Raw genomic sequence first — 17,456 nt, forward strand, 5'->3', positions numbered from 1 at the left:
GTCAATGAAGGAGTTTCTCCTAAAACTTGGGCTTCTATGATAACTGATTTTAAATTCTCATCAGAGAATCATTTTAATGACCACACGACTGAGGTTGGTGGAATTTGCTTTTGGTACAGCATGTGGGTAAGCTCAGTTCTACAGTGTCAGTAACACAGGCAGATGTTAACATCATATTAGACATTCACCATTACATTAGACAGTGAAGACACTGACTAACACAGCAGACAATATTCACAGATGCTATAAGACAAAATTCACAGACAATATTCACAAACAATATTTACAAGATTGACACAGGAGAATTCACAGATGCCACAGACAAAATTAACAGACAATATCAACAAGATGGGTACAGGAGATTTAAGAGAACAAACACACTCTCCCTTCAGGGTTATCATGATATCATGAAAATGTCAGGAGAAAATTGAATAATTTGAAAAGCATTCGTGGGAAGAAGAATACATGTAGCACAAAAGAACAAAAAAGAGAGAAAAAGAAAAAAGGTTTAAAAAAAACACATGATAGTACACAATTGCAGGAAGTTAGAAATAACTAGCCTGCAAAATTCTTCGTCTTATTCGTCTTATTATTTTTGATTATCAAAAATTACATCAGGTTGTAAACATTATCTACTAAAATCAACTAAATGATATCTAACCAAGTATAATACAGGGGCGTAACGGAGAGCATGAACTCTGTGCTCCGCCAAAGGAAGTAGAGATGTCTTGTGTGCTTTTAGACCTCCCTACATTAGGTGGCGGTAATGCGCAACATGTTCTCACGGTGCCGATTTAAATCCAAAAGAAGGGAGAAATCGGTTGATGCCGCGGTCTCCAATCACAAAGTTGGAAACGTTAAGCCTCTGTTGTGTTTACGAGGGGTGAAAGTAAGCTGTCAGTTGTTAGGTTAATGTACCTTTTCATAGGCATCGTTCACCTTTCTTTTAGCTTTCATTACTTCTTTTGGATATGATAACCTGATCGATGTCGCTAAAAAGAAGGCTTTATCTATGAGGGAATGAAGAATAAAAAAGCAAAGCCTGTTAAAGCTGGAAGCAACCGAAGGAAAGGTAACCACCTATCTCGATAACTTGAGTGTAAATGGACATGCATGTTAAATTGCTGCTTGGGACACTGAAATAGTACTGCAGCCAACCAACGTTGATTTATTGATGTGCAAGGCAAATGTTAAACTATTTCCTAGCTAGCTGAACTAGAAAACAGTCAGCAAGAAAGCCTTAATTTTATTGTTAGTTTAACTCTGTTCGTTTCTATTTTTGATGTATTTCGAGTTTGCCAGCTAAATGACCATATATGCAAATATCTTTTTTTGACTGCCAACATTATCTAATTAGCTCGTATAGTTTAGATTCTGCTGAGAATACTTAAGCCATCTTAAAGTGGGATGGACTTTTGCTATCGGCTACTTTGCTAATCTAATCTCATCAATCCTCTCAAACGAAGTTAATTACTTGAACTGCTGGAACACGGCTTTATATGAATGTATGAACATATGAAACTGTCTTTATTTTATCAGTTCTTAGCGATGTGTCTCCATCGACAAGTCTTCCTCCGCTGGTGGAGGGTCAGTTGCGATGCTTTCTGAGAGTGACAGTAAGTAGAGTGCTTTGGACCATAACTAAACCACCTTCAGAGACTCTGGTCAGATTACGATGGTGGGGAGAGTCGTCCAGCGGAACCCTGTTTCGTCCAAGGGATGGATCACACGTCGGGCAGAAGGGTGTGAAATCCACGACCCGCTTCCCAGTCCGCTGTGGACCAAAACAGTTCACATCTTACTTGACAGGTAGTTGAGATTATGTATGATGATTAAGATGAAATGTATTTTGTTAATAATATGTAATATGTATTTGACAGGTTTGTGGTGATGCAAAATTAATCTCATGTATGATCTACAGGCAGAAATACTGAGTGCATCATCGATTTTTAGATGTGCAGACAGTTAAAGTTGTGTGTTTTAAATTTGTTCCAGACATGGGCTCACTGATACTGGATGTTTTGACAAAGCCAGATCATTTACCTATTGCACGAGTTCAAATCTCAGGGATTGCACGACTTTCTTTAACCCACTCCATTAGTGGATTCTTCACATTAATATCTCCAACATCAGAAAAACTTGGGGAATTGCAGGTTAGTTCTTGGGTACAAGATTAATATTTGATGCAAGACATGCTCTCCTATTATTTTTCTGATGTTTCCTCCCTCCCTTAATTCTTCAGTGTAGTTGCAGTGCCATATAGAGCAGTTTAATTCCTCTGTCATATTTCTTGTGCCTGCGAGTGCTTGTCTGTTTCAGGTTTTTGTACTGAACTCTGCTGATGTCTGGATTTTTATGCTAGGTTACACTCGCTCTTGAAGCACTAGCTGAAACATATGACAGCAGCAGCTCAGTGCCCACCACAGATGTGAGTATCGATACAGCCATGTCTGCTCCGGCCTTTGCCTCAAAGGCTTCATCTGACCCAAGTGCCTTGGTAGTGCCACCTTTACCCCGACATCTCCTGGCTAACATCGGAAAGGAGTCAGTAGGAAGCAGCTCTGGCAACACTCCAAGGTGTGAATTGGTCTTTTCCTTTTGCAGGTGGTGTACGTGGAAATAGATTTGTAATGTTTAAATATAAATGCCTTTATGTATGACTTTGTAATTCACCCGTTGCTGAGAGTCATGTGTTTCAATGATTATTTTAGGGGAAAGGATCATTTATACTTTCAAGAGAAGAGCACTGTAAGAGTATCAGGAGGACCAGGAGTTGGAGTAGAGGCAGTAATCCCCACACCAACAGGCACACAGCCTGTCGATACACGCTCTGCAAATAGCCACACATCCGTGGATCTCCTGTCTGGTAGGGCCCTGTAATATCTGAAAAATTAGGATTGTAGCATTTTGGTGCTTGAACATTTCTGCAACAGTACTAATAAAGTGTTTTAAAATGACGTTCCAGTCAGTAAGCACAAGCAGTTACCCAATCAGTAAGCACAAGCATAGTGAACCAGCTGAACTGTCCACCCGCTGACTCACTAAATTTCCATACTTTTTCAGTTCTTCTCGAGCGTGGTAGCAAACTTAGAAATGCCATGGTGGTTTCAGCTTTGAAGACTGACTTAGATTCTGAAACGGCTCTGAAGGACACCTCCGTCCCTCTACCGAGAGACAACGCTGGTCCACCACCACTGTTGTGAGTACATCAGTTCATATACTTAAATTTCAAAACGTGGCTTCTTTGAATTATTAGTTGGAGAGCACAATGTAGAGATTAACAGACTTGATAGATTTGAGTATCTGAAGCTTTTATTTCTTTCTTCAGGCCACCTGCCCCCTCGTCTGGAAAGTTGCTGGAGAATATCCTTTACTCTGATCCTGACCCCCTGAACTCCTCTCATCGCCCCATGTCCCCAAACTACCTCAGCGCAGAGTACACAGCAGACACTGAGAACAGAGCTGTGGACCTGCTGCTGGGCAGGTAGTGTTAGTTTGACTTAGTCAGTATGAAATAAACAGATTCTCATCACATGCACACTTGTTTAAACACGTTGAGTAAATGTCGTTCAATTTTATTCTGGATTTTGATACGATAAGGTGCATTTTATCAAGCCTATTTTTTCACATGTTAATTTCAGTAGGAGATAGAAGAAAGACATATTCTTATTTAAGTATTACAATGAGAAGTTTCAGTTTAATCTCTTTTTTCTTTCGGCTCCTGATTTCTGTCTCTCCGTCTCAGTGGTAATGGATCTGTATTGCCTTTGTGGGATGGAGAGGGTTCTCCTCCGGAGTCGCTCTCCAGTCACAGCAGTCTGTGTGTGGACAGTGAGCTTAACGATCCGCAGTACGACCAGAGCCTGCTGGAGAATCTGTTCTACAAAACTCCAGTAAGTTCTCCTGCAATCTGCAAGTTTGTGTATCAGCAACCATTTTTAACGCTCATGTTTGGTTCATAGTCAAACATGGACTATCGTATTTGTTGTTGTTTTTTTTGTTTTTTAATTTGACTTATGAAATGGCATGACTGCTGTGTTTGACAGGAGCCTGATGGGAGTTTCAGTGTGAGTGGAGACACTGCAGAGAAAGAGGAAACTCTAAAGAGAAAAAGCGGAGAGAAGGCAGAGCCAAAGCAAACAGGCAGAAGTCCAGGAAAAAGTGTCAGGTCAGTCACCTTCACAGAAAAGTTCTGCTTCTTGATAATTATATAATATTCAAATTAGCAAAAAGGTCATGGTGATAAAATCAAAAGGATGTATGCTCTCTTATGGACTATCACAACTGTGATAATCGCATGCTGTTTATAACTTTGCACAAATAATGATGTTTACATTGTAATTACAGTATGAAATTCACTCTATTTTAGAACTCTTGATCCGGCTGGAGAGAAGCTCAGTGACCAGAGGGATATTTTACCTGGACTGAGTGCAGACAGGGTCACGGTTCTGGAAGGCATCCGTGCGGTCAGGGTGATCATCCTCAGCTTGACCGTCCCTACAGACAGCAGGTCGGCCACACCTACAAAACTCTCTGTGAGAGGAAAACCACCTCGACCACTCACGACCAGGAGATGGTAACTGTCGTTAGCTGCCTCACCCACTATCATTATTATATAAGCTAGGAATGTGTCAGGAGATGAAATAGCCCTCGGGAAAAAACATTTTGACATTTCTTTGTCTTTATTTTTAAGCTCTTATTTTATAGAGTACCTCTTCCCATTGGCTTCCATTGGACATGGTAACAGTCGAGCTGCTGAGGTTACGAGAATCGTGTCCAGTAAGGTCACCGGGGGAGGTGAGCACTGCACAGTCTTCAGAAATGTATTCAAGTGATTAATGACATTACAAGAAGTAATTCTACTCCAGTTTTGGGAAAATGTCGATCTTTTCATTTCAGAGGTGAAGTTCCAGCAGCGAAACATATTTCCTGTCCATTTTGATATACCAACGATAAAACGGTGGTGGGACGCAGAACTTACATTGAAGATCTATTGCAGAAAAAGTTCTCAAAAGAAAGTAAGAACGGTATTCTTCGTTCTTATGAATACAAATATGAAAAGTTGTAGGAATTTTCCATCAACCATATTACTGGGGTATGTGTAAACTTCATAATATGGGCTCATTTTATTTTCAGAAATTCCTATGGAAGTTTTTTTTAAATGGCACAGTGCAACAGACAGTTCCTTCCTCTGGGGTCCACTGCATTGTCGCTGTTGTCATGGTGATATTAGAGTAGATATGTGGATGTGTTATAGAGACATGCTGTTTACACTCTGACTGTAGAATTAACGTCCTCTTGTTTATTTCAGCCCGTTCCAGTTGGTATAGCAGTGTTTCCTCTGCGCTCCATACTACAGAGTGAAAGGCTAAGTCTGACTACAGCTCTGTCTGTTCAGAGACTTGGCCTAGACACTGGGAGACAAGGCTTAGGACCTCTGAAGGTAAGCTGTCAATCAGTCAATAAATCAAACATTTTAAAAGCTGTTCCTAACACTCCTCAGATAACTAAGCACGTTTCATAAGATTTTTCTTTGATGTTGCATTTTTAACAGATATTGCTTTCTACGTGAAATCATTTTTGCCTTTTGAATGGTAACAAATCTCAAATCGTTCTCTTATGAAGGTTTCAATTGAATTAGCCACAGACAAAAAAGACTTCTCTGCCAAGACCAGGTCTGCTGGAGGGTTTAAAGCAGGGCAGAGTTCTGACACACACTCACAGGAAGGAACCGCTCCCAGCCAATCAGATGTCTCCTTCAGACCCCAGATTGCTGACCCTGTTAGCAGTAACGCTCCGGGTTTGACTAACGGGTACAGCAGGAGAGACAGAAGAGACGTGTCTCCCGTGGGAATCCGTTCAGCCCAGAATGTTCCGACCTCCAGACCATGGCCTATGCCATCTCAAGCCGGCCTCCAAACCTCGCTGAATAAACCTCCTCCACAGCAGCCGCCGGATGACAAAGAAGAGGATACAGTTCTGCTTCATGCTTTGTTGATGGTACCTGATGGGAAAGATTTTAACTGCGGACCTGGGCAGCAGCCTAATGTGTACTTAAACTGTAAACTCTTTGGCTCTGATGAGACTACCCGATCGGTGGTTAGCTGGGGTCAAACAAATCCATCTTTCAATTTAGTCCAGGTAACAACATAGATGATGGCATCTTAATGGTTGATTTAGTGGAAGTATTTTTTTTATGTTGCAGTCCTGCCTAAATTCGAATTAAAATACAACTGCAGGTATGTTTGTGTCCTGCAGGTGGCGCCAGTGGCCCTGGGCTCCAGACTTCTGGAGAGGATGAGGAATAATGTGATGGTCATAGAGGTGTGGCAGAAAGTGGGCAGCTCAGGGAATGACAAACTGCTTGGCCTGGTCAAACTGCCTCTTCACCAGTTCTACATTTCATTCAGGTGAGTTTAAGAGAATGGATTTGACACACGGGATTAGATCCAAATGTCTAACCAAATGTATCTAAACAGGTATGGCCACCTCTTAACATTTAAATTAAAAAACAATGCACAATAAGAGACGCCAATTTAGAGTGTATTCAGCTATATTATCATTTAGCTACATTATTTTAAAACTTATTAAAATATGGGAAATCCATTTAAAGGCTGTTTTTAATTTTTCTCTGTCTTTTCTTGTCAGGGACCCAAGGATATCCCACCTTCTCCTGCAGGCTCAGTACCCAGTGATAGGCGTGGACAGCTACCTGCCTGTCATTGACGTATTTTCAGGCAACACCCATGGAAGCCTGCGGGTGTGTTTGGCCATGGGTCTCACGCAGCAGATACTAGCACTGCAGCGCATGAGAGGTGAAGAACTTGGCTTTGCTCCTCAGATACCACGCCCAGTCCACCTACTGGACCACAGGCCGCATGCTGACCGAGGGGTAAATGTACATCATGGGTTTAAATAAATAATAGAATGATTTATTTACTTTTTTTTTTTTAACTCATGTGAATACAGAGTACTTTCATTGCGAACGTTTTGTTTCTTCTCCTCACGGTCTGGTGTTTGATCCTTTTTTTTCGACCCTGCAGGGGAGTGATGCTGATGTAGAGGCCATGAATGAACATGTGTTTTTGGTCAGAGTTGAGAGGGTGAAGGGACTGACCCCCTTGCAGTCCACTGTTTGGGGAGAGGCCGACTGCTATGTTCAGTACTCCTTCCCAACTCAGGAGGAAGAGCCCAAACAGAATGTGGATCCAAACATTATAGAGAGCAGTAAGCAGATCTCTTGTGTGTTAGCTCTACTCCAGACCCCTCTGTTTCAGGCTGTTGCCATATTATGGTTTTATGTCTGTAGATGCTCCAGTAAGTAGAAGTGTTTCTCAAACTACATGAACCTGTTGAGCAATTTCTGATTTTGTTTGGGATTTTTTTTTTCTCAGGTGTGAGTCTGAAGCAGTTTCGCACTGCTGCCACTCTGTGTGTTCCCGACCCTGTTTTTGGACACAGCGAAAAGCATGTGCTGTTGGTTCCTGTTGGGATCCCAGTACAGAGACTGCTGCTCAGTTCCCTGGCCAGTCAGGGCCTCAAGAACGGGGGCGGAGTCCAGTTTGAGGTTTGGTGCAGGTGAGAGAGAGAGAGAGAGTGATGCTGACTCACAGCTTTACAGTGTGTGTGTCTAAAGTGTAAATGAATATTTCACAAATACGTGACCATCGGTATTTCATTTCAGGGTCAGCAGAATCTGAATAATAGACTGACTCAGGCTTTTGTAAATGAATCTTGGCAGGTATTATTACCCAAATGTTCGAGACCAGCTGGTGGCCAAAGGCATGCTGCCCTTGTCTAAATTGTGTGCCATGGTGACAATGCAGAGGCAAGGCCAAACAGACTCCCAGCATTTCTCCCTCCCATTAGTCTCACGGATGGACTCCCCTGCCGAGCAGCAGTTCCAGCCCTCTGGTAATGCTCACACACTCGCATGCACAGCCTAATTGGAAAATAAATGCTTTGTTTGGCCTGTGTTTGAGCTTGTTTGAAGCGAGCACAGCTATAGATCATTTTGGTGAGGTTTCCTTATTCCTGATGTGTAGATGGACTGTTTGTGGTTGCAGGTTTGCTGGAGGTGAGTGTTCAGTGTAAGTGCAGGACTCTGAGGACTGACGGCGTGAGGGGTGGAGCCGTGGCCACCCGTGCGGTGACTCTTGTGGTGCAGGTGCACAGAGCAGCTGGTCTGAAGGCCGCAGCACGGTTTGTCAATTCCATTACTCTCCCTTTGTTCACTTATGCATAATAAAAACTAATATAAAATAACTGTTTCCTTATTATTATTATCAATGGAGTGCCAATGGTAGGAGTAAAACACTGAAATCCTGGAGAATGTGATGTATATATTTTTAGTTTAGAAACACTCACAACACCTTCATTGTCTTCCTATCGCTATGTTTGGTTTAACAACAGTTTATCTCCCTTGCTTTACTTTGTGCAGTACTCTCGCGGGAGCTGACGATGGGTTCCAGTACTACGCTGATGTGGGCGTGAACTCTTTTGTCAGCATGCAGTTGTCTTTCCTGCCGGAGAGCGAGAAGAGGAACACTCGTGTAGCTGCCAGGGCCTTCTGCCCAGAGTTTGACCATCACACGGAGTTCACCTGTAATCTGCTGATGCAGAGGGACACCGGAGAAACCCTCAGCCTGGCCGAACTGCTGCAGGAGGCCGTGGCCGTGTTCACCGTCTACAACAGAGACAGTCGCAAAGGTGAGAGTATAGCCAAATACAACAGTCCTTTGCTGAGTTGAATTTGGACTCGCGATCTGGGTGTTAGACCCTTTGCTGTGTCTGACACTTACTGGAAGGAATCAACCCGCTTGTTTCGTTTTCCACACGGCTGATTTTGTGTTTTCTTATTGTAGCGGTGGACGTAGCAAGACGAAAAGACACTGTGCTGGGGATGGTTAAAATCAAGCTTGCAGATCTCATTCATAAAAGAACAGGTACGAAAAGTAAAAGACATCTGTTGTGTGTGGTTTTTTTTGTTTGTTTGTTTTTTGCTCTCTTTTTAAAAATATGATCTAAAATCAGATCTGTAACAAATGTTGTTTTGTGATTTTTTTTCCCAACGAGCAGGTGTATCTGGTTGGTATGGCCTTTCTCTGCCTCCAGACATGGTGTCATCATGTGAGAGTTACACTTCAGTGGGGGGGCTTGAGGTCTCGATAAGCTTCGCCCACCCCGCCGACAGAGAACGGGTCATCAGCGCAGCTCGAGGGTTGGGCTGGGAGGTGGAGAGACAGAGCGAGGATGAAGATGAAGATGATGAAGATGAAACGGAAGAAATAAGGCCTTTAGCGGTGTCAGTATCTATGCCCAGGGCGTGGCTGCCCATCCCTTGCCTGCTCCTGCCAGGTCACAGTGAGTTGCGACGATCCACATACTGTTACTACAGATACAAACTCTATGACTCTGAGGCTTTCTGCTCCTCGCTGAGACACCCGGGTCTGGACGAGGAGAGAGAAGACAGCGTGGCCACAGTGGCCTTCCAGGGCTCCAACAGTGTAGAACTAAGGTGGAGCCAGCCGCTACGCTGGTACCTGAGGGAGGAGAAGCTGGAGGTGCAGATGTGGGTGGCCTTTGGGAAGGAAAAGCGAGCCAGGCCGCATGATTCAGATCGGCTGGTGGGCTCTGCCTTCGTGGATCTTTCCTCTCTCGCCAAGACCTCCAAACACAAGCAGACCATTAGTGGTACTCAAACGCTTTATGTTTTCAGCCATTTATGAATTGTTTTTACACATAAAATGAATATCCAACTATGATCATACAGTAGCCTTTTTACATGTGTATAAGGAATAACTTAATTGATTGGGTATATAAGACAAAATCAATAACCATCACTTTCAAAGAGAAATGGGGATTTTGTTTGGGTTGGATAGACAGGATCTCTACTCGGAATTTCTGTTTTGCTTTTGCTGAGTGTGTTCCTCAGGCATGTGTTTTTATCTCCAGGCGTGTACCCTCTGTTCAAGCGCTCTGCTGCTGACCTGTGTGGTGCTGCGCTCAGGGTACACATCACCGTGACCGCGGGCTCTCTGCCGCTGGAGCCCGCTGTTGTGGAGGACAGTGAGGAAGAGCTGGCGATGTCACCGGGAGAGGAAGAAGAAACTCGCTCTCCAGCGACAGCGTCCAGACAAACCCGCGCACTGAGCAGGCACCAGACGAAGTCAACCGCAGGCCCAGAACTTCCCCCGCCAGGCAACCCAGAGCTCAGCGAAGAGGACACGTTTAGCGTCAGCATCACCGTCGACCGAGCCATGCACCTTAGCCTGAAAGGTCAGAACGTCTCTCATTTCAGTCTGCAATCCATGCACCAAACAGGTTTTCCTAACTCGATGTTTTTGCCGGTGTATCGGAACAATTGATGCATGTGTGTTTGTATGTGGTGTACTGAGTGTCTGTTGTCACCACAGGGTGCCCTTTGGCAGAGAGAAGTGGGGGATTACCGTGCTGTTGTGTGTCTTATGCTACTGCCGACGCCTTTGGCACAGTCAGCACTGCTGTAGTGCAGGACAGTAACTGCCCAGTGTGGGATCATCAGCAGGAATGCAGGTAAGCTAATCTCTCCTTTGATCTGTCTAGAATTCTGATAGCCACCTATCACTGTCTTAGAGCTGGCTTAATGATCTAAGGTAATGTAATGGAGTCTGTGGAGCTGTGAAGCTGGGTTTTCAAGAATATCTTCAGTATTGAGGTTTTTACTGTTTGCAGGCTCTCTAAACAGCTTCTTCTGGATCCACAACAGTGTCTGGTTTTCAAAGTCTGGCACAAAGGAGGTAAGATTTAAATGCCAGCGCTGCTGTGTTTGTATTGACTACATAGTTTTGGGATGATAAAGTGAAATGTTTACATACATAATGTATGTCATTTCTCTTTTTTTCCCCTCCGTGTAGAAGTGGAGCGGGTGATTGGATTTGTGTCCGTGGACTTGTCCCCGCTGCTCTCAGGGTTTCAGTCAGTGTGTGGCTGGTACAACATCACAGACTTCAGTGGTCAGTGCCAGGGCCAGCTGAAGGTGTCTGTTACTCCACTAATGGGAGTTCAGGAGTTACGTTCCCAGAGGAAGGCTGCATGGGAGGAGCCCACCAGAGATTCCAGCGTAAGAAATTTACTTTTGACTTGTTTATCCACCTGGCCCCAGTAATTCATTCCATGCAGGGCTAATTTTTGGACAAGTTGCATGTCTTTAATAGCTGGTGATGGTAACAGCTGCTTGATTTTGGTGGCAGGCTCTCTTTAGGTCCATGCCTCTCCTCTACCAGACTTCAGGCCTGTACAGTAGCTTCCCCAGTCATATCAGCCAGTTCCCAGAACAACGAATAAACACCTCCCCTGATCACCTGGACAGACAGCTCACTGACAGGTAACAACCCCCGTGGAAGGAGGTCAAGTGTTTGCCACATGACACACTTTGGATACAGTAATCATACAAGATCAAAATCAAATAACATGGGTTTCTGTTATCAGGTCCAGCGTGAGCGATCGTTACGACGAGCATCTGGACAACGTCCGCCTGTTCCACCAGAGCCTTCAGGAGGGTGAGAGAGACCCTCGCCCTGGTTCCACAGGGGACTCCCGTCCCTCCAGTTCAGCACTGTTCTCTGCACTGAGGTACAAGCCTCTGTTCCTTTGTCCTAATGATGGACAGTGACAGCAGCCCACAGTTAATTCTGTGTTGTTTTTACATTATTTTTTTTGTTTGTTTTTTTTAGGAAAAACCTGAGTGAATTGGATGATATCCAAAGGTACTTCAGCCGTAAACTGTCCACCCCTACGTTTCCAGTGCTTGGTGAGCAGGGGCAAGTCTCTCGGCTGGGGGAACACAGGGACTCAGAATCAGACACTGCACAGCTGCTGCTCAAATCAAACCAGCTGGTGGGAGAAGTCAACAATATCATTAAAGGTTGGTTCTTAATGAAATTCACTTGAATGTGGTCCAGCTTGTTTGACATCTCTGACAATATACTCTATTTCAGCTGCATTTTTATGAACTTGTGACCACTAGTCCTAATGAAGGAATGAATGTTTTTCCCTGTGACAAATAGTTTGTGCTCTTGTGTTGCCGCCTGAAACTACAACCACATATGAAATTGTATTGACAGATTATTCCTGCTTTGTTGTAGGATTAAGTGAACATCAAACAGACAGAACTGAGATGAGCTGGTCATCCATTCCAGAGGAACCCGATCTGTCAGGATTAGACCACCGACCTCCACGTGGGCCGGAGAACTCTGAGACGGCACTGCTCTCTCATCGAGAGTCTGAGACCGGCCAGGAGGACATCTCTCCTATCTCCTCACCTCCTCCACAGGAGCAGAGTCACTCACCAGTTTCTGACAAGGATGTCCTACAAGACTTCGACGCTCCCATTTCAAGTGAGGACGAGAATGAGCATAAAGAAGAGGACAGGGAAGAAGAAGAGGGGGTGGATGAAGGAGAAGTTGAAGAATTTGAGGAGACGTTAATCGAGCCTCGACCACTGAACGAGGTCACCTCGATAACGGACAGGACCAGCCCCTGGACGAGCGTCATGTCAGATCCAGACCTGGGTTCTCTGGAAAGCTTAGAGGCGGTGGTGGAACAGCCCGCCAGAGATTACTCATATCCAATGCAAGTGGAGACGAGAAACGTCAGGGAATCCTTAGAGATAGTAAACCCACAGGCATTGACTTCTGACAGCATGCAGAGAGGTGGTGCTGGTGGTACTACTCTCTCTGATGAATCTGACTCAGGTGAGTCTGACATGGCCAGAGATTCAGAAAGCATGATCGAAAACCAAGAGGAAGATGAACACAAGTCCATTGCTCTACATGAAGACTCTTCCTTAGAGTCACCTGGAAGGGATCATTATACCAGAATGTCTGACTCTGAAGACGAGAATGAGCAAGGAGCTGCGTCTGGTGCACAGACCTTTGATACGCAGCCAGACAAAACAGGATGTCCTGCTAGCGGTGAAAAGACAGTGCCACTGTATCCTTTCATGTATTTCTTTTACCTTCTCCAATTTCTTACTCATGTCAGAGGGTAGTAATATTTGGAACTATTTACAGTGTATTTAGAGAGAGTTTTTTTCCCTTGTCTTTGCGTCTTTCTTGACCAGTTCTCTCTAGCTCGGATCCTGTGGAGTTACCAAATTTCTTCCTTCCATCTCATCAACTGGAGGCCTCTATGAGAGCTCTCAGACTAGCGCCTGTCTTTCCCTCAGGACCTTCTGATCCAGTAAGCACTTCATTTTTATGAAAATGGTTTTGCTCCCACTCACACTTAAGATACAGAGTTTTAAACCTATGATTTATAAGCCAAGAAAAACTCCTTTTAGAACCTTATGTGGCTCAGATACAATACAACTGTAACTTTGTAACAACTGTAACATTTTGTCGTACAACTGTATCACAGTGAGCACACGCTCCAAAATAGTCTTTATTACTTTGTGAATCATTGTCATTGTGTTGGTGATGCAGTGCACTGATGTAATACACAGATGTAAATACACAGATGTAAATACATAAATATCTCTAAAATGTTTGAGAAAACCTAAGTTTTGCTCTTTTTGAAATTTGATTTTCTCTCACATTTTTACTTGCTGTGTGGCAAAAGTTCATAGTGTTGCACTTTACAGTCAGATGTCTGAGTCGATGTCATTAATGACTGAAACCTGTAATACAGGTAAATTTGTTTAGATTTGTTTCATAGTGTACACAGTACACATTCCTAAGCTGTCTTTAAGATACATGTTAAATGGGATTAGCTGGTATTATGTAGACAAACTGCGTCTGAAGTTGGTAGTGTTTCCTCTTCTGTCTTTAACGCTGTTCAGATGAACATGTGTTACAATACTGATTTAAGTGAAAATGTTGGGAGTATTTTCTGACCCATCTGACGGTCATTGTGCTGATTACTCAATCTGACTTGTTTCAGACAGAGGAGAACGTCAGACATGGCATTCCCTATCGGAGAGTGACTCGGCAAAGACCAGTCGTACCACCGTCTTCAGTGAAGAAAGAGGAAACAAAGAGAATAGCAAAAATATTTGCGTCTAATTTTAAAGAAGACCGTTAGCAGTTTTGTTGTTGGAATTTTATTGAGCCATTCCTGTGTCTGTTTGTACATTAGATCCAGTCCTTTATAAGTGTGTATGTAAAATGAGTGTGAGCATAATTTATGGAATATTATTTTGAATTTAGTTATTTAAATGGCATAAATAATGTTGTGTGCAGCTTATGTACAGTGATTTTTGTAAAATGTAAATGATACAGATTACATTTTATTTTTTACACTTGTCCTTTTTGATAAATAAAAACCTTTTGCTTCACAGACTGTAGAAAATCCTTTCTTTCACAGTTTGTTTGGGTGACATTTGATATTTTTTCTCATTTTGTTGGCCACAGATATCTGACTATTTCTGTGTTTGTAGTTTTTCTTCTTTTCTTTTCTTTCTTTTTTTTGTTTTGTTTTTTGAAGGAAATGAACCATAGATATCCATATGCAAGTTATCAGTTGAAGAGAGAATGCAGATGGATAGATTTTCTCAAATGTTTAGTTCTCAAGAAAATATTCAGAAAGTTTTTTTTAGCTCTTGAAAGTATTATATTTTAAACCAGTATGGCTGTAGTAATGTGAATAAGTTGGAGGTGTAACAATAATCTAAAGAGAGGCTGAAACACCCATGGTTGCCAAGGCAATTAATATTTTATTATTAATATACAACCACAAAGGATAGTGAAAAACATTTGCAGTTATATGTCTCCTAACCACCGAGACAATGTCATTTTCTAATAAACTTGTGAGCCGCTCATGGTACTTCTTCACTCATATACCAAGAGTTACTCAAATGCATCCAAGTAAGAACATACAAAGATGAGTTGCTCAAAGGCAGTTTGTTGACAGATGAGAAAATTGGCCAATTAGAGCTGTTGAGGACAATGGCAACCACTGACAAGTATGTAACAGAAGTCTTATCCAGGGACAAACAATTTCCTGCCTGCCGTATGGCTTCTCATTAAAGAGATGAGTTTGATCTGGGTGCCGGACCTCTGGCTGACCCTCTGCCTGCTCAAATGAATACCAGGACTTGTCAGCCCAGACATACCAACAAGAATGGAAAAGAGACAGCAGTTTTACAGTGCATAAAAATGATGAGTGAACCCTAAAATACAATATTTTGGTCATAAATGGAGAGCTGAAATATGCAATACAATACAATGTAAGACCTTGGTTAATATCTTTACACTTAGCCAGAAGTTTTATATCATTGGAATTCTATTATAATATTTATTATAAGTATAATTATATTTTTGAAATATATTTTATATGTATAATATGCATGCAAAGGTCTTTTGGTTCAGTTCTTCAATAATAAATTATTTGTAGTAGAAATCATTCTGTCCACTGTCTCTAAGAGGAGCAAATAGAAAGCGAATTAACAGAACAGTTGAGTAAACTACCTTTACTCAGGAATGCCATGCTTATTATATTTGGACTGTGCATGATGTCTGTGTGAATGAGCAGGTCTTACTGGCCATTTGAAAGCTTTCTCATATGCACTGAGGTCCTGGGTGTAACCAAAGTCAAGACCAGACATAGTCCTTGATAAACAAACCTGATGACAGTTGTAGACCAGTGGAGGTAGGTATGGATAAGGTGGCCAAACTGAATGGGTGATGAAGGGTAAATGAATAGTTGGAAGAACTGTAACAGGAGTGAAACTGTAGAAAAGACTGTTGACATCTGATGACTTTTGTGAAAGATCAGAAACAGTGTCCATCTGGTGAGGTTTTCTATCTCTGTTTCTCAGATTTTGGCTGCTTAAGTCCTGGATTCTCCCACTTTGAACCAAATGTATATGATAAGCCTTGCGAAAGCTTTGAAATGATTCCAGAAAATCTGCCAGGAGAAGATTTCCCTCCATAAACTTTTGCAGAAGATCCTGTAAAGCAGCAGAGAAAACATCCAGTGTCCAATCTGAAAATCTTCTTTTCACTTACCTTCACATAAATAGATCTTGAACAAACCTCAGATTCATTCTTGGCTTTAGCAACCTTTTCCTCAAGAATCCACTGGGTTTTCTCCAGGCTAAACTGCTGATTGTAGGTGCCTGTTTGTGAGCAGATATCCAAATCAGAATTGGTGATAATAATATGATTATATCATTTGAGCAATTCTACTTCATGATACCGAAGACTCACCTAGTAGGTTTTGTTTGTGCCATATGGTTTGGGCCAGCTGCCCTAATTCCTTGTATCTCTCAGCCAAAAGCAGTTTTTCTTTTCGGAGGCGTGGCTGATAGGACAAATTTTGTTCAGCAAGCCAACTGTTGGAGGCCAAAAAGGTCTCTTTGTGCCTTTGAAGTTCTTGAAACTTAAAATAATAAATACATTATCTGCATTATTTCTGCATTTAAGAAGCCGCTGATCTCATGCTGTTTTGCACTGAAACCCCTGCCTGGCATTCCAGAATGAGTTTGTTCTCTCTTGTAATAATCACAGCTATCACAAGCAGAATGCAAAGACTATTTTATGTCAGATATGAACAAACAGAACTACTGTAGAGTTTAAGCATTTAACAGCATATAACAGAGAAGAAACATGGCTGAGAAATTGTCCTCAATCCCAACTGGTCTTTATGAACACCAGTCAGTAAAACCAGTCCCTAATCCCAAACTGGTCTTTGAGTACAACAGTCATTAAAAAAAAAAAAAAACTCTGCCTTAAAACAGAAATTGCCTACTGCAACAAAATGTACTTTTCGGCACACAACCTCGAACTGACAGTAATTTGTATTGCAAATAACTGGAAATATCTCTCTCAATCAAATGGAGATAATTTTACATTTAAAAAAGTCTAGTAAGGATACCTGTGGACTACTTTTGATGATGTGGTTAATCTTCTCTTCATTCTGCAGGAGATCCCGCAGTTGAACAATATTCAAGAACATAAGGCCATCAAACCTTAAAACTGTATTCCATTTATGACGCGTTAAACCTCCATTAAGGGCATCCCTCTGGGTTACTCTTCTTGTCATCTTCTTGTTTCTTTCACACGCCACCCAACTCTGTCCTACAAGTTCCAAGCGTAATTAGAGTGTGTGTGTAGTGGGACGGAGGTGAATACCTCTACGTGAAATGTGATCACAAACCCTGAGAAGCCCTTTCCTCTTGCCACGGGGTCTTGCCATACGAATAATCGTCGCAGTAACTTGATGACAGACATTTCCAGTGTGCTGTGGCATTTATTTATTTAGTTATTTATTCATTCATTTAAACAGTTGCCCTTGCTTGCTACCTACATAAAGAGCGAGGGCGCATATTTGTAAAGGGCTGCAGAACCATGGACAGTACCCGAGTCGCTTTTAAGGGGCAGGCGTGCGATTGAACAGGAGTACACTGCTTTTGTTACGACAATGCTCTTGACAGTCATTGAACTTTAACGCATAAGAACAGTATATCATACTAGCTA

General features: G+C 42.5%; 1 protein-coding gene and 1 pseudogene across 1 annotated transcript; one reads left to right on the forward strand and one right to left on the reverse strand.

Moving 5' to 3' along the window:
- The first annotated feature begins 999 nt into the window (after positions 1-999).
- Positions 1,000-14,061, forward strand: c2cd3 (C2 domain containing 3 centriole elongation regulator). Its single transcript, XM_030778052.1, has 33 exons — positions 1,000-1,072; positions 1,540-1,809; positions 1,996-2,153; positions 2,363-2,577; positions 2,712-2,866; positions 3,064-3,199; positions 3,329-3,484; positions 3,746-3,893; positions 4,047-4,168; positions 4,370-4,576; positions 4,694-4,797; positions 4,900-5,018; positions 5,312-5,443; positions 5,626-6,141; positions 6,259-6,410; positions 6,649-6,892; positions 7,044-7,227; positions 7,395-7,578; positions 7,742-7,914; positions 8,067-8,202; positions 8,441-8,709; positions 8,865-8,945; positions 9,079-9,693; positions 9,955-10,278; positions 10,416-10,554; positions 10,714-10,778; positions 10,896-11,101; positions 11,232-11,365; positions 11,470-11,613; positions 11,715-11,905; positions 12,126-12,902; positions 13,103-13,221; positions 13,927-14,061. Exons 1-33 carry the CDS (start codon positions 1,021-1,023, stop codon positions 14,059-14,061), a joined length of 6,762 nt encoding a protein of 2,253 aa, XP_030633912.1. The 5' UTR covers positions 1,000-1,020.
- A 1,317-nt stretch (positions 14,062-15,378) lies between these two features.
- LOC115815086 (vacuolar protein sorting-associated protein 37D-like) lies at positions 15,379-16,935 on the reverse strand (annotated as a pseudogene).
- Positions 16,936-17,456: the final 521 nt, after the last annotated feature.

This window comes from Chanos chanos, chromosome 6, assembly GCF_902362185.1.
Source record: "Chanos chanos chromosome 6, fChaCha1.1, whole genome shotgun sequence".
Classification (NCBI taxonomy): Eukaryota; Metazoa; Chordata; class Actinopteri; order Gonorynchiformes; family Chanidae; genus Chanos; species Chanos chanos.